The 21,999-nt window shown below is 37.2% G+C and overlaps 1 protein-coding gene across 3 annotated transcripts in view; it reads right to left on the minus strand.

The window, feature by feature from the left end:
• SEMA3D (semaphorin 3D) overlaps positions 1–21,999 on the minus strand; it is a 197,975-nt gene that overhangs the window by 51,629 nt on the left and 124,347 nt on the right. For all 3 annotated transcript variants that reach the window (XM_047850420.1, XM_047850421.1, XM_047850422.1), the window contains 3 exons: positions 20,908–21,001; positions 18,004–18,132; positions 5,702–5,844 (listed from right to left, as the gene is read on the minus strand). In XM_047850420.1, coding sequence (XP_047706376.1) covers positions 5,702–5,844; positions 18,004–18,132; positions 20,908–21,001 — 366 coding nt within the window. The remainder of the gene's footprint in view (positions 1–5,701; positions 5,845–18,003; positions 18,133–20,907; positions 21,002–21,999) is intronic.

Here is a 21,999-nt window from a genome sequence, read left to right on the forward strand (position 1 = left end):
ATAAATACAGAAAGTGTCATCGGCCTCAAAACACAAATCTTCAAAGGCAGTAATTGTCCAAATAGGACCATATATCAAGGTAGACAATGCAAGTGGAATCGAAGCAAAGGGCTATTAATTAGACCCCCAGGCAAGTTATGTGAAAGGACCATCCAAACTGAATTCCTGGCAAGGACAAAAGGAAATACTGCAGAACAAAAAATGAGAACGGGCCTAACCTAGAGCTGGAATCCAGAGTGGGCTAGCTAATGGACAATGCTTCCAAAAAATGAACAGAATTCAAAAATAATGTGAAACAGGCTTGAGGCGAAAAGCTGCAAGCCAGACTCACTGAAGTGACGGGTATTTCCACACTGTAGCTTATAGGGTGGGTCTTGAAGGGACACACACACACATGTGCGTGGTAATAAACATAAAGACATAAATAATAGTTTCTGAAAGGACTATTCAGAGGGTTTATTGCATGATGTTTCACCTGTTCTTTCGGTCAGCGTTTATAACCTCCCCACGAAGATCTGTGCAATTTACCATTTATGAGAGCAGCCTGGGGTGTAAGGTGCACCATTTGGTGCTTGAACATATTGACTGTACAACAAAATCAAAGAACTATAGAGTCTGGCGAGGCTTTAGAAATCATCTAGGCTAAGCAGTGTATTTTAAATACGAGAAAGTGCAGTAGGTAGGGATATCCCACTGAAAAATAATTCATTACTAAATGTGTTCTGCCATGTACACTGATAACATACACAACAGACTGAGTTGGAAAGATATTCTTTAGAGGAAGGTACTTATTCTCCTGAGGCTCTCATTGATCCACACTGTCCTACGAAATGATACTTTAATTCAGCTTCTTCACTATTTAGTGTCTCTCCCTTTTCACACCTCTTGTCTAAAATTTGCATTGGTCATACTGCTCACACACAAAAAAACTGTTCACAAAATTATCACCAGGCATGTCTCCAAATTCTTTTGACTATATCCGGGAATAAGATCCACCTTCCAAGTACAAATATTGCTAAAAAAGAAGGCAAAATAATTACGGGGATTTCAAACATCAAAACTAATAAAATATCATCTCTTCCCATTAATCTTCAGTAACCTGCCTCTAACCACCACCTGGCCCTACTACACACACACTGCCACTACCACTCTTCCACTCCCAATGACAGTTAGTTGATCTGGCTCCAAACGTGAGACTGTGTATGCATGATGTGTGCATGTGTGTATATGTGATTTTTGACACTTAACCCGCTGTAGTATGACAAGGAACTTACTTTATTCATATGTCAATCTTTTATGTTGTTGACAGCTCGAAAATAGAGATGTATCCAAGTCCCTCTTGTTTTCCAGTTCCTTCCTCAGTATCTGCCTCATCCAAATTCATATGATTTCATCTAAGTCTTTCATTTGCTTGGTAACATAGTCACGGAAGAGATGGGGGCCCTGATTTTCTCCGTTAAGAAGCTGAGCTCGGAAGAAGTAGAGCGGAAATGGAAGCCTAGATCTGCTTTCGTAGCGAATATCCGTATCATTCGAGCAAAAGTTATTGATGATATCCTGATGCCAAACGTAATACCTGATTTTCAATTGCAACGTTACCCGACCTCCTTTTGGTGTGTGACATCACTGACAACTGCTTTCTTCTCAAGACAGCTTTCGTGTCTGATTTGTGACACCACTACCATCCAGTTCTCCCCCCAACTATCAAGCTATTTCTTCTCAATTGTCTTTGTGGTCATTTTCCTCTGTTTTTTCTTAAATATCATTGTTGCTTGGGATTCTATCCTTGCTCTTTGATCTTTTACTACATATTTTCTTGGGCAATTTTACATACTTCCATGACTTCAAGAACCACCAATTCATTGGTGATTTCCAAATTCATGATTCCAGACACTACTGAGCCTCAGGTTCATGTTTTCAACTGGCTGCTCTGGCAGCATATCCCAGAGCCAGGTCAAGTTCAACATGTCCAACTGTAAAATCTATGCCCTTAACACCATTTTTGGTGGTTTTTTTTTTTTTTTTGTATCAAAAATCAGAAGACACTCTTTATGAATTTTCCTAATCTCTGCCTTACCTTCTGGAAATCACGATTACTAAGAATATAGGAGTCCCTGTCTATGGGCAAGTATCAAAGTCTCTGGGACAGGAGTAAGGAAGAATTAAAGTGTATCCAGTGATGGACTCTTGATTTTCCCTCAGGTCAAAACCTCGCAGTTTGTGAGTTCTTTGAGCCCCATATCGGCTCTGCATTAACAGTGCAGAGCCTGCTTGGGATTGTCTCTCTCTCCCTCTCTCTCTCTGTGTCTCTCACTCAAAATAAATAAATTGACTTAAAAAACAAAAACAAAAACAAAAAAACAAAGGCATCGAGGATCCAGTAGGATGGGAGCTTGTCGCGACCTTTCATGTACATCATGGGGTCAGTATTTGTAGTCTCAGTCAGTCCTAACCACAAACAGGGAAGATAAGACTTCTCCAGACGATGCAAATTTCAAGTATGTTCTAAAGGAAAAAGAATCACTAGTCTGTTAATTTGCCATTTATTGGTTATGTTCCCGTCACAGCAGAGCTCTCTCAATTGCTTAAATGCTATTTTCCCACCTCTGAGATTTCACAAGTGTTTTCCTTCTGCCTGGCGCATTCTTCCCTAGCCCTGTCATCTCTGCCTTGGAGCGTCCTCATCATTTTCAATACCCTGGATCAAAAGTTACTTTCTCAGAGGAACCTTCCATAGCCAATGGAAAACCCACCCTTGTTTCCTAACCACACCCTGTGATTTTTTTCCCCCAGTTTTGCAGCTACCACATTTGCCAATTCTATATATTAATCTGTGTGTTTTCTTATTTAATGCATATATCATTACTATTACCATTACCCGGTTGCAAGCTCAGCAAATACAAATACCAATCTCTTTTCTTTTTATTCTCTATAAAACTACTGTTTATTTAGCACAATGTTGTGTAAAACGTGTTAAGTAAATGAATACTTTGATGGTCCCACATCACTAAAAAGTTTTATAAACTCAGTAAAGTGTACACAGTTCACTCTTAATTCTATCTAACATGATCTCTGCCTTCTTGGATCTTTGCTTATATCTATTGAAGTCAATTTTGTTCCGCAGCATAGACATACATTTGTGACCATTTCTTGAAAATTGAATGACAATATCACAATAACCCCATGGGGGTAAAAAAAAAAATGAACTAACAGAGAGGAATAATATGTTCTGAAAAATGTCAGAGGAACATTTTTATGTGAAAATTATACGTAACAGCAACAGTGATGATGCTGAACAGTTTTTTAAATTAAACTTATCATAGTTTTTGCTACTGTTTTGACATAACACATTTTTAAAAAAAGATTTCAGGTCATTTTTAATCTTGTCAGTGAAATCTCCACTTAGAAGTGCTCACTGTTTGATACACGTTAATCCTAAATTATTAAGTAAAGTTAAAAACATAGCAGGGCATGCTGAACTTAGATTTTTTAAAGGTGCATGTAGAACCAAATATTGTGAACATTTGACTAATAGATCATACGTGTAGTGGGAAATTCTGAAGATGAAACTAACCAGAAATAATGATTGAGTAAACAGATAGACTAATGTAAGAAGGACTTTCATTACATCTTTTTTTTCCTTTAAAGTAAATTCATCCATCACATGTCCTTATTTGATCTCACAATTTGTTAGCTTTTTATCCAAACACAATGGCATGACAAAATCTTGCTGTGTGGCCTTAGAGTTTTTTCTGGTGGGAAGATTCCTAAGCTACAATTCTCTCTGCCTTTTCACTTCTTTAGGAGTTTGTTCGTAATTAACACTAAATATCCCTGGGCCAATACTTCATGTTTACATCACATTTTTAATATAAAAATTTATAAGTGGGGCAACTAAATTTTTCCCCCTCTAATGTAACTTTCAACAATACTAGGGTGGAAAGAGTAGTTTGTAAAGAATTAATTGCTATCGAATGGATTAGACCTATTAAGAAATAAGTATTGAACTCGCCCACAAAACATTCACTTGTTATATGCATTCATCAGAAACTAACTTGTAAATCTTTTATGACATATTTAATGTAGCCATTTATATAAATGATGTCAATCCACAGTACAGCTTTTCAGAGTTGGGAGACTGTTGTTTTAAAGCATGCTTCAGTACATTAACACACTACGACTACTCCAAGCACTGGCTATTCATCTCTAGGCAAGAGGCTTCAAGAGAAATTACTGTGAATTCTTGGACTCGGAAAGAATGAGGATGCTTTTTAGAGAACTCTGTCCCCTGGGGGTGAAGGGATCAGTGGGAGACAGCATCCCTGGCCAGGACACTAGGTAAAGAATGATGTGTGCTCATGAGCTGGCCTCATTCAAAAGCCATGTTTTCATTAGCACTTTAAGTGCAGTGATGGTTTGTATTTCTGTCCCTGGACGTGCTCAAAAGCCCGAGGGTACAGATTGGGACAAAAAAGGGATAGGCTCACGTGGAAGAAAATGAAAAGTTTGGACAAGACCAAAAAAAGCTTCCTACTGAGAGTATTTATCAACTTAACAGCTCTTCTTCTTAATAACGGAGTTTACACTGAAGGTGTCTGGCTATGAAAGAAAAGTTATTTCAGTGAAGACAAATCCAACAACAAAATAATATATTGAAGTCAAAAGTATGATTCCAGTAGCATTATTATTCTATAAAGATTGTATTCACTCAAAAGAGAACCTTAAAGGAACAAAATGGAAGCGTGTCATAGAATTCTGTCTTCCTATAAATTACATAAAATGGCAATCTTAAAAACTAACCGCGGTATTCTTCAAAACAAATGTTTTGCATTTCGGTTTATTTGTCCCCGTCGCCCCACCCCCCTTATCCCATGTATTCTCAAAACCTAATCTAGATGAATGCTCCAGAAAATACTTACTATATATTACTAACCATAGTTTCAACTTATTTGATCCTTAGAAAGATGCATAATTTTACATGTGTGATGTGTTTTCATAAAAAATACCAGATCTGATTCTGTTAGTGTTCCAGTTACTCCAGTGATTATGTTACTTTCAATTTCAAAATCAAACTTAATGTATAAAAGCATCTTAATTTCCCTGGGTCAGGACAATGCATGATCTTGCTGGGAACAGTGAAAACTGGTGAGGGGATAACCTGTCAATATAAGGAGCAAACTGCCAAGTATCTAACTCAAACCTGGATAACAGTTCACACTGGACGAAAACAAAACCAACAATGAAACAGAACTCTAATATTGGAAAAAATTTAATCTCTTTTTTTTTCCTTTTTCGTTTTGGATGTTAAAAATTATATATGTAAGGGGAGCCTGGGTGACTCAGACAGTTAAGTGTCTGACTCGTGATTTCAGCTCAGGTAATGATCACGGTCGGTCGTGGGTTGAAGCCCTGTGTCGGGCTTCCCCTGGGCGTGGTACCTGCTTAAGATTCTCTCTCTCTCTCTCTCTCTCTCTCTCTCTCTCTCTCTCTGCCCCTACCGTGCTCGTGTTCTCTCTCTCTCGCTCTCACTCACTCTCTCTTTCTGTCTCTCTCTCAAAAAAAAATATTATACCAGTGTGATAGTCTGAATTTATCCTACTACTTACGAATGATGGACATTAAAATACTCTTACTTCAACATTACATGATTAATTGTTCATACATATACATACATGCCTTAAGTAAGATAAATATATCTTGCCTTACAAACTCTTCCAACTCGAGAAAGGATGGTTCTATCAGAAGTAGTGCCTTCTTGCGATGATTCACGAAAGAAGAAATATATTTTATCATCATCTGGATTATAGGTGTCTGGGATAGGGAAAGTTCCAATAAATTTTGCTCCTGTTTGAAAGAAAAGAAGCTACAAATTAAAATACTGAGATAATTCAGCCAAGATAATATTGGTGTCTTTGAATGTGAAACAATTAGCAGAATAAAAAAAAAAAAAATGAACCGTGACTGGCATGTGGGAAAGAAGACATCCACACAAATAAACATGACACAATATAGAAACATGTATTAGCATGCAGAGGTCTCGAGCAAGTTCTCTAGGAACTCCAGAGACCTGGTGAGAACACGACTGGCTGATATTCACCATCGTTGCAACTCAACTAAATTACTTAGAAAGTCCTTTCAAACTTTACATTTTCCTTTTATTTGATGAAGTCACTGCTTTTAAAATCACAATGTACATGGGGAGCCTGGGTGGTTTGGTCAGTTGATCATCCAACTTTGGCTCATGTCATGATGTCACAGTTTGTGGGTTCGAGCCCCACATTGGGCTCTGTGTTGACAGCTCAGAGTCTGGAGCCTGCTTCAGATTCTGTGTCTCCCTCTCTCTCTCTGTCCCTCCCCTGGTCACACTCTGTCTTTCAACAATAAATAAATGTTAAAAAAAATTTTTTTTAATCACAATGTACATAATGAAGAGCTCAGGGAAAACTATAAACACACCCCAAATTTGCTAAATTATGATGTTATTTGCTGCATTTTGTGTAATTGCTAAAGGGAAAAAAGAAATTAAAACAACTAATTAATAGTGCTTGTGTTAACTCCAGTGTAGGCTCTGGAGACAGTCTTTCCAGGTTTATATTCTGTTTCTCCCACTTACTGGAAGGGTGACCTTAAGCAAATTTTTGTCTTCTCTATGTGTCAGTTTTCTCATGCCTAATATGAGGCTACCAATCATCTACGTAGTAGGATAACCGCTATGATAACCAAGTGAATTAATATATAGGTAAAATACTTGCTATCTGGTCATGCCTGACAATAAGGGTTCAATAAATGTTATTTATTAAGATGATGTTCAGGATAATAATCGTTATTATGACCACAAAGAAGAGAATGATAGAAAATGTAGCACATCCCAATATTTGTTACAGTAATATCTAGCTGATAAAAACAAAGTACACAGTTCTAAATGCACCAGCATGGAAATATGTCCATAAAACAAGTCGAGTGAAAAAACATAATAGCAACTCAACCATTTCTGTGCTGCACCAGTGATAAGTCAATTGGGGTTACTAACTCCTTTATTACAAAGTGTTGGGCATTTTTAAGTCTTGGTTTTGTAGAACTGTGAATTAACCAGATAACAGATCTGTAATGAGGTGATACTAATTCAGAAATGGTTCTTTTGATGAAGGCAAAGTAGAGAAAGAGAATACTTATTGAGTAAGGAAGGAAGGACTTCAATTAAGTAGAAAACATGAGATGGCTGAAAGGAAGCAAAGAGCACTCGTTAGGGAGGAGAAGCAGGAAACAAGACACGACAAATCGTTTCCAACCACAACCACCACACCACCACAAAAACAAAACAAAGAATACGTGGTAGGTAAAAAAGATCACTGCTGTATTGTCAAGTACCCCAGGAGTACTGAGAATCATCCCCCTGCTAATGTAGAGCAATAGGTCAACAGCCCCACAAACAAGACTTCATAATAGCCTTCTTCAATAAACAAAAGTTAATGTTTGATTCCAAACAATGGGTAGTTCAGTCTTTATTGTCCCAGTCCAGCTGGGTCAACTGGGGTCTCCTATCCAGTGTCTTCTCTGCTTAAATGGGAAACCTTAAGAGGAAAAGTGAGAGGGAATTTTGTGTATTAACTTTCTCCCCTTTGTTCTTTATTATTTCCCTGTTCTTTCCCTGAAGTTTAGAACCTCAGTGGTTTCTTATGCTCTTGATAATCTCATCTGGATACAGCCCTAGGTTAAGTAAAAAAATAAATTTTAGAAAACCATGTAGGGTTTTAAATTTTTAGTTTTCTAATTAACCTTAAAATAGCAAGTTTCATTAACAATCTCACTCACGATGTTTTAATTTTTCTCTCTCCAGCCTCTCTTTTAAATTGTTGATAAATTACAAACATTTGGTTTTGAACCCCTAAGCAAAGTAAAAATTCTTTTGTAGTCACAAATTAACATTCCTAGGCGAGTGTGATGGCTCAGTGTGGATGGCTCAGCACCTGACTCTTGATTTCGGCTCAGGTCATGATCCGAGGTTTCTGGGATCAAGCCCTGCTTTGGGCTCCATGCTAAGCCTGGAGCCTGCTTAAGATTCTCTCTCTCTCTGTCTCTCTCTCTGTCTCTCTCTCTCTCTCTCTCTTTCTTCTTCTCTTCCTCCTCCTCCTTCTTCTTCTTCTTCTTCTTCTTCTTCTTCTTCTTCTTCTTCTCCTTCTTCTTCTTTTTCTTCTTCTTCTTTTTCTTCTTCTTCTCTTTCCTCCCTCATCCTGCTCTCTCTCTCTCTCAAAAAAAAAAGTCTAATTTTTATTTAAATATATTATGTTTCCTAAAAAAAAAAAAAATGTGGACACAGATTTTCTTACCAATGCAGTATTAGGAGTTCAGCACATTGGTGAAAATGAGGAACATACTTAATTACTACTATACAATATTCAAGGTATTTAGAACAAGAAAAACCACTACAATCACAGAATAAAAAATTAATAAAAACCGACTCTTCAAACCAATTACAAATCAGATTAGGGAAGTATTAACATATGGCTAAGATATGACCAAGGAGAAGGCCCAAGTATTGATGTTTTCAATGATTTCCAAGGAGAATGTGACAATGAGCATAGAACTATGGGCTCCCACAGACATAGACAAAGGCATTAATAATAATCTATGGAAATCTGTTGGATTTACAGATGCCTAAATGTTACCTGCCTGGATGGAAAATCTCCAAGTGTCCTGCCATGTGTATTTTAAAAACAAAGAACTATAAAAATAGGAGCACTTGGGTGGCTCAGTGGGTTAAGAGTCTGACTGGACTTCGGCTCAGGTCATGACCTCATGGTTTGTGAGCTCAAGCTCCATGTAGGGCTCTGTGCTGTCAGCATGGAGCCTGCTTGGAATTCTCTCTCTCCATCTCTCTCTGCATCTCCCCCACTTGTGCTTGCTCTCTCTCTCTCAAAATGAATAAATAAACTTAAAAAAAAAAAGAAATACATTGGGGTACCTGGGTGGCTCAGTCGGTTAAGCATCCTGCTCATGATATCAGCTCAGGTCCTGCTCTCGTGGGCCATGAGATCAAGCCCCACATGCAGGCTCTTTCGCTCCCAGTGTGGAGCCTGCTTGGGATTCTCTCTCTCTCTCTCTATATATATATATCTCTGTCCCTCCCTAGCTCTCTGTCCCTTTCAAAAATAAATAAACATTAAATAAAAAAAGAAATACAAAAATAAATAAAACATAATAGGTGATTCTTATAAGCATCTAAATTTAAGAGTCACTGAACCTAGACTACTATTTTGCATGTGGGAAAAAGGATATAGATAGCACTCATTAACCAAAGGTCAATAATGCAGACACATGGATGGACAAGGGTAGAGAAGACCAGTGATAAATACAAATTCTTTAGTGATTAGGGCACAAAGGGGATAAAACTGAAAATATACATAAATTATAGGAATATGATTAGCTTGTATTATCATAACAAATATTTGAACTTAAAATGGGAATTCACACTATGAATGGGGATTCATAGTCCTATAACAATTTCTAGGAATATGATTAGCTTGTTTTATCTTGAAATAGTTGAATGAACTTCAAAATGGGGATAAAGCAGAATTTATCATCGCCCTTAAGTATAATCTAAGTAAAAGTTCTACATGAAGTATGTCACCCTTGTAACATTAATTAATATCCTCTCCCTATTTCATGATTGAGTTGAACTTATAATTTAAAAAATACCATGGTAGTACAAAATTTACATAATCTTCTCTCTCTAGAGAGGAAATGAGAATTCAGTGACGTGAAACAGAAAATCATTTCAGGTAAAAGGAATTCCAGTGTGAGAGAGAGAGCTGCTGAGATACTCAGAAGGGACAAGAAGTTACAGGAGCAAACTGTCAGCTCTTCACTTGTTTATGGAGTTCAGCAAAAAAAAAAAAAAAAAAAATCAATCCTACAACAAAGCATAATGTAGCGCATCTAAAAGGAGCACAAACATGGCAGGCAATTCATATTCTCCTACTGCAGAAATACACAGAAAAGCCTACTTTAGACACTGAAAAGCTTATTCAAGCTTATTCAAGCTTATTAGCCACGTGGTAGCGTTTGAAATGGTCAAAGGCACAATGTGACATTAGTCTACATTCCAGGAATTTTATTTATGACATCAGTGCGGGCAAGCAGAGTAGCTATTTTTCCAGTTTATGTTACTTTCATCTTTCAACTAATATAGAACATAAATGATCAGTAGATCCTAGGTGGTCATAGGTGAACAGTTACTTTATTCAGTGACAGCTGATTTTATTGGATTCTCTTTTAAATGCAGACTCTAAGTACTCTAAGACTATCATTTAGAGTACTGTAAGAAAATTGAATGATGGAGGTTTTTATTACATGAAGAAATCTAATTATGAAAGAAGAGTTTGTATAAAATAGGATTCTATTGTGTGATATAAATAATAAGCATACTCATGAGTTAAAAATATACATTTCAAGGGGTGCCTGGGGGGCGCACTCAGTTGAGCATCTGACTTCAGCTAAGGTCATGATCTTACAGTTCACGGGCTCGAGCCCTGCATTGGGCTCTGTGCTGACAGCATGGAGCCTGGAGCCTGCTTCAGATTCTGTGTCGCCCTTTCACTGACCCTCCTCTGCTCTGTCTCTCAAAAATGAATAAATGGTAAAAAAAATTGTTAAATATATATGTATATGTTTCTTTTTAAATTTTTTTTTTCAACGTTTTTTATTTTATTTTTGGGACAGAGAGAGACGGAGCATGAACGGGGGAGGGGCAGAGAGAGAGGGAGACACAGAATCGGAAACAGGCTCCAGGCTCTGAGCCATCAGCCCAGAGCCCGACGCGGGGCTCGAACTCACAGACCGTGAGATCGTGACCTGGCTGAAGTCGGACGCTTAACCGACTGCGCCACCCAGGCGCCCCTATATGTATATGTTTCAAGAGTACAGAATTTCTTTCTTGCAGATTCAGTTGAGGTCCTGTCTTAGAACTCAGATGCTAGTACTTTGAGGAAGAAACTCCTTCCTGAGTTGAGGCCAAGTTTGAGTAAAAATAGCTATCATTTAATCAGTGTGTGACATGCACAGTTGTTGAATGAAATAATTTAAAATCATACCAACAGACACCTGGGCTTTATTATAATAGCACATTTTCCCCCTCTGGCATTTAAAAGACATGCTCTAATAGGGATAGAGTTTGAAATCATGCATTTTCACAAATGGACTATTAGCATGACACTGAGAGACACTGCCAAATGAAAATGGCATCAACCCAGCTTGCAATACACATCTCTTTCATTTCTCCCTAGGAAGCTCTTTGCACACAGATGAGCACACACCATGATTTAACAAGTAGTGAGTTCCTTATTTTCCTTTCCTTCTTTTTGTAATATCTTCTTCCTACCACTTTTTAAAAATGTTATCCTTTTCAGTGGAAAGAGAATTTGTAGACAACAGAACTCTCCAAGAGAAACTTCAAATGAAAACTGCCTCCACATGTTAAAAATAAAAAAATAAAACAAAAGTTCTCCTCTACTCCAGGAAAGAAAACAAAAACATATGTATCTGAGGCATCATTGTTTGTTTTCATTTTCCCAATGGTCATACTTCTAAGCTTTATCCTAAGATTCTCACAAAAACTCAACTGTGTTTGAGGAACCACTCTGGCTTGTATCTATATTCCTATTTCCTGATAGGTTCTAAGAATAAGCTGATAAAGAAAAGTGAAAAAAAGAAGTGTGAAACCATCTAAGACGTCATCTAGAATTGCCCGTAATATTTCACCTTTGTAATTTTTCCTCCTCCTGGAGAGGTATTTATTCAATGGATGGATTAGTCTCTCAAAGAAGCAATCAGGATACATACTTCTTAAAGCTATTGAAACTGGATTAGGCAAAGTCTTAGAGAAATTCTGACAAGGATCCTGGGACTGGTAAGTGAAGAGGTTAGCTGATCTTGCTCTGGTTAATCCCACGCAGGACAAAGAACAAAATATGGCATACACACAAGCATCAAGGATTTTATGGACTGCTAAAAGATTCACATCTAAAAGATTCATATTGGGCGCCTGGGTGGCGCAGTCGGTTAAGCGTCCGACTTCAGCCAGGTCACGATCTCGCCGTCCGTGAGTTTGAGCCCCGCGTCAGGCTCTGGGCTGATGGCTCAGAGCCTGGAGCCTGTTTCCGATTCTGTGTCTCCCTCTCTTTCTGCCCCTCCCCCGTTCATGCTCTGTCTCTCTCTGTCCCAAAAATAAATAAACGTTGAAAAAAAAATTTAAAAAAAATAATAAAATAAAATAAAAGATTCATATTTTTAAATGGTTAATTATCTAAACAGACACTCAACTGCAAATTTCATTTAACCTTCGTATTTCCCCTAATCCAAATGTAATATCAACGTACACTTACAAGAGCGTAATCACAAACATGTAAAGAGTAGGATTTTAAACTAAAAGTGAAACTATAGAGAGCAAAATTGAATGGGAAAAAACTCTCAAACCGTCTAACCAGAAATAAATAACACAGTGATGTAATAATCCATAGAAGAAACTGATTGGGCATTGACACTGACTCCATCATTTGAAATATCAAATATCTGTCAGTTCTTTCAACCTGGCAACAAATTTATGAAACCAAGCAGTGAGTTCCACATCTACATGCTATGTGAATAGTAGAGAAAATTTACACTGGTGTTGCATTATTTGATTGTGGGCTAGTGCACGTAATAAATAAGTATAATTTAGACCAGCACTGTCTAATAGAAAATTCTGTGATGATGGAAATGTTTTAAATCTGTGCTGTTCAAAATGATAGCCCCTAGCCCATGTGGCTAGTAAGCATGTGAAATGTGCCTGGTATGACTAAGGAACCAAATTTTCAATGTGTTTAATTAATTTAAGTTTACATGTGGCTAGTGTCTACTATATTAGATAGTGTAGCTTTATGTCAAGGAGTCTATATCAGTAACTGATAGGTCAGATCCAGTGTTAAGGCAAAAACAACCTTTATTCCCATAACTGCCACCAAAATGGCAGACTTGCGGTTCAGGAGATATGATACACTATTCCTTTCAGAAGTTTGGTATTGGGATGGAAGGATGGTCTGGGGGACTAAGAGACCTGGATTCACATTCTTCAAGCTGTCTTAACTTATGGAATATGAGGTTGAATAAGATCATGTCAATGACAACATTATTCCTAATAATCTTCAGAATTCCTCTATCACTGTTTTTTGTTCCCCACACAACGGATGATTCACTGACCTCTGTCTTTGGACCCCATGTTGACAACAACCCAGAAAATGTATGCTTCTCAGAAGGGAGAAATGCTCCTTACACAACCCAATCTTTTGCCTTAGTATGTAAAGTACTTCCCCATTACAAGAATCTCACATAGTTTCTGTAATTTCTCCCCTACTGCATCCTAGTTTCCATGGACTGAGACGCTCCTTGGCTGAAGGGGTCTCCTGAAGCGTCGTGCTCTTCTAATTGTGACCTGACATCTGATCTGATGCTTGCACTCACCCTGACTTCACAGATTCTGCTGAGGTCTTCCACATCACTTACCTGACCACATTTTCTCTATCTTCTCTAGTGCCTACAACCAAACCCACATTCTCAGTTTGCTATTGCATAACATGACATGCAAACATGAACCCTGTCTGGAAATGAGGCTCCAAGAGCACAGGACGTGCAGTCAAAAGAGCAGAATTTGGTTGGATCACATAATGCATTATAAAATATATATTTTAAAAAATGTGTCTAGAGCAAGAGAGACATCCCTGAGTTTTAATCTCATATCTACTAGGTATCTATGAACAATATATCTGACTTCTAATCTATCCTCAAATATAAAATGGGAATAGTAATTCTCTCAAGATTATACCACTAGATAAAATAATACTTCAAAAGTGCCTAAAATAGTGACCAGCATGGATACTATATAAAATAAATTTGAAACAGAAGAGAAGGAAATGAATTAACAAACAATAAAATAGTGTCAAGAACCCAGGGATAAGGTGATAAAGACCTATAGAAAGATGGTGGTCATGAAAAGAACAAGGTCGATAGATATTTTAAAGGAAGTAAAGGCCTCTAGTGATAGATAAGATAAAGGGAACCAGGAAGAGGAAGAAATCAAAGATAACTTCAAGGTAATAGGGTAGACAATGTTTAGAAAGTTAAGACAGAAATCAGGAAACTGGTATTGAAGGGCAGATTAGAAAGGGAAAACAAGATAATTTTAAATTAGATTCACAGGATTTTGGTTTTTAGATCCAATTAGTCTTTTATATATCTGTATCTGTATCTACATATTTTTAAAGAAAGTCAAGCAAAGGATCACAACTTGTAACAACTTGTTAAAAAAAATCAAAGTAGGGGCGCCTGGGTGGCGCAGTCGGTTAAGCGTCCGACTTCAGCCAGGTCACGATCTCATGGTCTGTGAGTTCGAGCCCCGCATCAGGCTCTGGGCTGATGGCTCAGAGCCTGGAGCCTGTTTCCGATTCTGTGTCTCCCTCTCTCTCTGCCCCTCCCCTGCTCATGCTCTGTCTCTCTCTGTCCCAAAAATAAATAGGAGTTGAAAAAAAAAATTTTTTTTTAATAAAATAAAAAAAATCAAAGTACATTAGTGGCACTAATATACTTTATTAGGTTTAAATATCTTTATTCCCATATAAAACAATCAGTTTCTTTCTTTTAAACTGGGATGAAGATGTAAGGTACCCCCCCAAAAAGTTCTTAAGGGCTCTGAGTTGCAGAAAAAGGTTTGGAAATACAGTTTTAGGAAGAAATGGAACACAGGAAGCAGTTGAAGTTCTGAGAATGGATGAGCTCACAGAATTACCATGTAGACAGAGAGAAAGAAAGGTGGTCAATAGAAATGCTAAATAGATGTCAGTGAATCACAGAGGATTCAGCGTTTTAGTCCAACCTCCTGCCTTTCTCACCTTCAAGAACAATAATAATGATGGTGATGACAATATTGACACTGAACTGCTCTTAAAATTGTCTTCCATCAGATTTCCCAAATATGATCTTCCCTTTATGATCTAATTTAATCCTTAGAACACACTGTGAATAACTATTATTATGCCAAATTTTTGACTAAGAATTTAGATGCACAGAAAGGTTTGACCAAGGTCACAAAGTGATATTTAGGCTTTAAGCCGAGGTAAGTATATTCTACAGAAACACAGCTGTGATTCTCATCTAGAGTAGGACACTTTTGAGAGTTACAGAACATTAGAGGCAGACTGGAAATGTCCAGGGCAAACCAGGTTATATGGTCCCCTGGGCCATTAACCACTAAGTGATCTGCCTTGAATGTCCTAGAACCATAAATGTTAGTTCTCCTAACTCTTAGTCATTTTTCTGCATTCAATCCATTGAGAATTCTCTACTGTGTATCCTTTCTCCTTTCTTCCTTTCTGCTGACTTCTCTCACTGCAAAGTTTTCTCAGTATCCAAAATCTCTTGAATTCGACCTCATATTCTTGGCTTCTTATATTCCCAAACAAACATCTTCTGTTTCAAATATTTGTTGCTGTATATTCTCACATCCGTGTCCACAGTCAATACTTATGTTCCTGTCCCACCTTTTTCCTGTTTCCTTACAATGGTTTCTTTCTCTACCCCCATTCTCCTTTAATTTTCCCTTCATGCTACTGTCAGTCACCTTTATAAAAAACAAACAAACAAACAAACAAAAACAAAGATCCATTTCCCTGATTAAGTTCAGGGTATGGGTGAAGGGGGTCAAAAGGCATAAACTTCCAGTTAGAAAATAAGTAAGTCATGGGGATGTAATGTACAGCATGGTGATTATAGTTAATACACATACTGCATATTTGAAAGTTGCTAAGAGAGTAGATCTTAGAAGTTCTCTCACACAAAAAAAAATATTTTCAACTCTGTATGGTGATGGATGTTAACTAGACTTACTGTGGTGATCATTTTGCAATATATACAAATATCAAATCGTTATGTTGTACACTTGAAACTAATATAGTGTTATATATCAATTATATCTAAAGAGAAAGAAAGAAAGAAAGAAAGAAAGAAAGAAAGAAAAAGAAAGGAAAAGAAGAGAAAAGAAAAGACAAGAAAAGAAAAGACAAGAAAAGAAAAGACAAGACAAGAAAAGAAAAGAAAGAAAAAGAGCTTAACCACAGCTAACTTCCCCATGACTTCGGGATATTTACAGTTTTCTAGCCCCATCTCCCATTCTCTTCTGATGCTTCAGGCAGTCATCATCAATGAGGTCAGTAACCCTCCCATGTAATCTTTGCATGCCCAGGAGCAGAACAGCATTCAGTATGCCAAGGGTCCTCAAATGTTGTTTATTAAATGCTAAACCAACTCAAGGCTTCCTAATTTGTAATAGTCTTCACACAGCACTCAGCACAGCATGCTAGTCAAATAAGAGTTGAATAGAGATTCTCTACATTTATTAATTCAGCAGTACTGCAGACCTCTTTATGGACATGCCATTGTTAAGGAATACATACAATAATCTCTGAAAAGAGTGGCAATATGGTTTTTGCCATCCTGAGACTGAGAAAGAAAATGTATACTTCATTTTAGGCCGTAAGTAAATCTTGTTACCTAAACAGATAGATACGTTTTTCTATTGGGTAAAATCTACGAAATCCGTCTCAAACCAACTATTTTCACAAAAACCTCACAAAGCTCAAGAAGATAGTCTTGCCTTGTACAAGTGTAAAGAAATTAATGAGTAATCGCATAGCTGGAGATATTCTATATTTGTTTTCCCCACTAATAGGGTTCTCTTTTGGCCAAGGGAGATCCTATTGTTGGGTAAACAAATGGTTCAGGAGGTTTTGACTAAAGAAATGTTTTAAAGTGTTTTCCCTTTTGTTTATGTTGTCACTGCTCAAATGATACTGAGAGATAGAGAGATAGCCCCTAGGAAATGTCTACCCAGGCCTCCCCCACTAAAACCCAATATTTATGGTGGGAATGAGAAATGCTATCTGCCTGCTTAGACAGTAATGTTATGTTATTCTGCCCCACTGTGCAAGAAAGTTCTATGATAATTAGAAAACATTGGGCTATCATGCCAAAAATTGACCTCCTGTACAGCAGGAGAGAATAAACAAAGAAGTAACAAACATAAATTAATTAATTAATCAATTAATTCATTAGTGGATTTTTTTTATCTCAGAGTTCTGTGTGACCTATAAACAAAAAAGTAATCAGAAAAACCAATGTCAATATTAATATGCTTTAAATTCTGGAGGGACATGTCAACCCAAATAAATTATCTTTAAACAAAAAAAGTCAACATTATAACCTAACCTGTTTTCATTAGGCTCATAGACAGTATTTGGCTTAGTCATTAAAAACCAGGCTGCAGGAGGGGCATCTGGGTGGCTCTGTTGGTTAAGTCTCCCACTTTGGCTCAGATCAGGTTCTCACAGTTTGTGAGTTCAAGCCCCACATCGGGCTCTGTACTAACAGCTCAGAGCCTGGAGCCTACTTCAATTCTGTCTCTCCCTCTCTCTCTGCCCCTCCCCCGCTCACACTCTGTCTCTGTCTCTCAAAAAAAGAAAGAAACATTTAAAAAAATTTAAAAAACAAAAACAAAACAAAACAACAACAAAAAAAAAACAGGCTGCAGGGGAAAGACTGCCAACTCCAACCCGGGCTCTATAACTGACAAGTTATAAGAACTTGACCAAATCACTCTACCTCAGCTTGTTCATCTTTAAAAAGCACATAATAATAATGTATACCTCATATGTCATTGTGGACATTTAAAAAATCAATTAGAGCATGGATCAGCGTCAAGGACAACAGCACACTGTCAGTACATGTCAGCTATTATTATTATATACACAACAGGGTCTGGAGAGCTGTCTAACTTAGTGGGGAATTATATCAAATGCATTTTATTGTGTTAAGCTAAACCACTTATCCCAAAACACATTTGAGTGAATAATAATGAGCTTCTTATCTACCCAAAAGCAAAGGCAAAAAAAAAAAAAAATGAAAAGTCAGAAAATCACTAACCATTGAGCCAGTAGTGCTCTGAAATGTCAGTTCTGATGTAATGGTGGTCGTGAGTAGGCCCAAGGGACCGCGTGAATGCGGTATCTTTGCCAAGGAAATCAGAAGCTGTTCCAGAGTAGAGGTATTCATCTGAGAGGGAGAAGAGAATACATAGGACTATTAAGCGTACAGCAGCAGATACTGTTTGCAATATACTACATTCAGTGCATGAACAGGAGACATTTACTGCTTAACAGGAGAAGATACACTGTGTCATAAGTATCATGTTCAAATTCTGAAAAATTTGCATGGTCATAGAAAATATAACTCCATGAACTTTGCAAGCTGACGCTAGACTCCTGAATATAAAAATGGCCAAAGACTTCCGAATTAATCATTGCAAGTGCATGAGCTTCACTTATGAATAAGCTCTTCCTTCTTTTCCCTCTCCCCCCAAATAGTTCAAGGATACGTCATAATTAGGAGTTTGTCTTTGTAGCAACACATGCAAAAAAAATATTAAAAAGCAAATGCCATAATGAGGAATGGATTGTGTAATTAGTATTTACTTAACCGGCACAACCCCAATGACCACAACTTTTCTGTGCCTAACCTCTGCTGAAAGGGAGCTTTCAGCACTGAAGTCATTCTTTGTAATTATAACATGTTGCATTCCTTGGAGCTAATCACATCTCTAATGGCTCTGATAAACAGGAATCCCTGAAAAGGCAAAGATGTGGCTATTACGGCATACCAAACTTCTTTGTCCTGTTATTTATGTAAAATGCATATCCATGTTTTACCTGAGACTGAGAAGTGGGGGGTGGGGAGGCAGAGGAGAAAGGAGAGGAGAGAAGAAAGAGGTCTGGGGAGGAAGAAGGGAAGGACAAAGATGGGAAGGAGGGGAGGGAGAAAGAACAGAAAGCAGAGATGGGGGAAAAGGGGGAACAGCAAGGATTGGGGCAGAGAAGCGGAGGGGGTAGGGGTTAGTGTTCCTTAATGCCAGTCAGCATTTGGAGGGGGAGACAGAAGAATGCTGTCCCTACAGCACAAAATCCTGCCCCTTTGACAGCTAAGCCTCTATTCGAGAAACCTTTGTAGTCAACAATGTTCAGTACACCTAACAGACCAAAATTAAAAAAAAAAAAAAAGCTAATCTCTACAGAGGATTTAGATTTTTAAGCGATTAAATATAAGAAGAACTCAAGACGTTTTATCACTAAAATCCAATTTTCCACAGAAACATTATCTTTAAAATTCTGGCTTCCTATAAGTGGTTGACAGAGTTCCTAAATCCTCTGATTATATCCATCTAAATTATCTTCTAATGAGCTATTTGAGTCAACCAATCTAATAATGACAAGCGTCAATTTTGAAAGGGAAAAATGTAAAACAAAACAAAACACAAAAGAGAGAAATCCAGTTAGGTAAAGTAAATGTAGATACGATACTACTTTCATCTCTTAAAGCATTCCCCTAAAATACACGGTAAATAACAATATTTCATTGTGGGACACGTTTTTAAAAATGGAAGAGCAGAAATACCAACATCAACAAAGACATTACCTGGTAAGAGTAAAGGAAACAAACCATTCATTTCAAACATATAACACTGTGGATATCTGAACATTTTGTCAGGAAAAAAAATGGTATGTTTCAACCTAAAAATTTTATCTGTCTATCCAGGCTTTAAAACTGTCTTCTTTGTATTTAAATCACTTAGGGATTTGTAAGGGGGGGGGGGGTCACCAATGCCTACAATCCATTGTTTTTATTAAGGATCTGTCAGCCCCACTTGACAGATCGGAATCCCAAATCATCTATCTCACTTTCTGAGGATAATGACTGAACATTAGTCATACAATTTTCAAAACACACAAAAACACACACACTTTCACTTCAAAGGAAGATCACTAGTTCTCACTAGGTGAAAATTAAAATGCCATGGTGCTTCACTCTTATCGTCTATTCAAACATTTGATAGACAAGTTAAATAAAAAGAGAGCAAAGTCATGAACGAAACCGAGACAAAAGGAGTCCTTATAATGGTTAAAATTCAGAGGTCGTGCCGACATTCCTCTGAACAGACTTCAGACCACACGGTACTGCCTTCTTTAAACAGGATAGTCACCTCTCAAGTTGAATTTATGATGTAGACAAAGCAAGAGAAGATTGAATATGTTCACAAACATTTTGCATTTCCATGAATACAATCAAGTTAGGGTGAAATTGGAAGAAAAAGTCTTACAACATTCTATCATCTGTATTCTATATTATCTGTATTCTACCGTTTGTTTTATTAATTTATCCACTATATCTTATTATTAATTCTTCCACTCAATTCTTCAACATATTTTGTATTTTATCATCTTTAAAGAATTGCTAAATTTAACTTCCAAAGTAACCCAAACAGGACATAGTGTAGTATAAGAAAATCTGCCATCTAAATACAGAATTATAGAACAAGTAAGTACATGTCATTTGTATTAAAAAGAATTCAACCAGAAGTTCATTTAAAAACTGTGCAGAGGGGTGTCTGGGAGGCTCAACTGGTTAAGCGTCTAACTCTTGACTTTGGCTCAGGTCATGATCTCACGGTTCATCTCATGGTTTGTGGGTTCCCAAGCACAGACCTACATGGGATTCTCTCACATGCTCTCTTTCTCTCTCTCTCAAAATAAATAAATACACATTTAAAAAAATAATAAAAGTAAATAAAAACTGTGTAGAAATGAAAGATTGCTGGGGCCTCACCTAGGATAAGGATGCTAAATATAGAGACTTGGCACTAAAATACTGTAACCAAATAGCCAGTGAAAGAGTAATCCAAAATAATCTTTAACGCAGCAAGAAACTGTGGTTTAATCTACACATACCTTTTCAGAAAATCACCTAAAAGCAAGAACAGCCTGCCGTTGCTCTTACCTGTCATTACCGAAGCAAAAGGCTGCTGAGGATCAAAAGGACATTTCAGTCTGCCAGACTCCAAATTATGTGTGTCTAGTTTGAATATAACTTCCTGTTATGAGAAATATTAACACAAGTGAGATTTTTTAAAACAGCAGAATCAGCAAGAAGATAGGAGATAAGAACTAAACTCTAACTCATTAATTCAACAAAAACTGATTGAATATAGCATGTGCATCAGGCTGTGCTCCTTAACTCTTTAGCAAATATTATTTCTGGCATGGCTCAATTCCCATGGCTTGGTCTGTGTTTGCCCAAAGTAGTAATGATAATACTGAATTAATTTTTCAATCGGAAGTGGTAATGTAATCAATTCACTAAGTCTGGACCACTCTCATTATCAAAATCACCATCAAGCATACATATTTCTTAAGCCTCAAAACAAATTCACTGAGGCTAATAAGCTAATTTCCTCATTTAAGAAATGAATTTATGGGGAGCCCGCCTGGCTCAGTCAGTGAAGCATGCAACTCTTGATCTCAGGATCATGAGTTCAAGCCCCACGTTGGGTGTATAGAAATTACTTTAAAAAAGAAAAAAAAAAGGAAGAAATTAATTTACTATAATAATTATACTTTCATTACTATTGCGGTTTGTTTACTCAAGCATCTGCAACTATACCAAAATAAGCTTGTGACATTTTGTGATTTTAGAGACATAAAAGCATTCTAAGACAGGGAGTACATTTACAGAGCTGTTGATACATGTGGGCCAAAAAAAAAAACAAAAAAAAAAAACCCCAAAAAAACCCTGTTGTAGTATTTTCACTATTATGAAAACACTGTACACATTAAAACCACATAGTTATTTTGGCTGAAATATCTATTTTTATAATAGTGGCCACAGACAGAATGACATTGGCAGACTTTTAATATTCAGGAAAAAACAACATCTTAAGTTGAACTTTCCAAGAAAAATATGAATGTATAATGAATATGGCCCCATGAGTTTGAGTGTTTCATAACAATGACAACACTACCATCCAGCAGAAAGGCTGACTCACCCCACATATGCACTAGTTAGAGAATCTCAGCATTTCAGACATTTTCT

The sequence above is a fragment of the Prionailurus viverrinus genome, chromosome A2 (genome assembly GCF_022837055.1).
Source record: "Prionailurus viverrinus isolate Anna chromosome A2, UM_Priviv_1.0, whole genome shotgun sequence".
NCBI classification, from domain to species: Eukaryota; Metazoa; Chordata; class Mammalia; order Carnivora; family Felidae; genus Prionailurus; species Prionailurus viverrinus.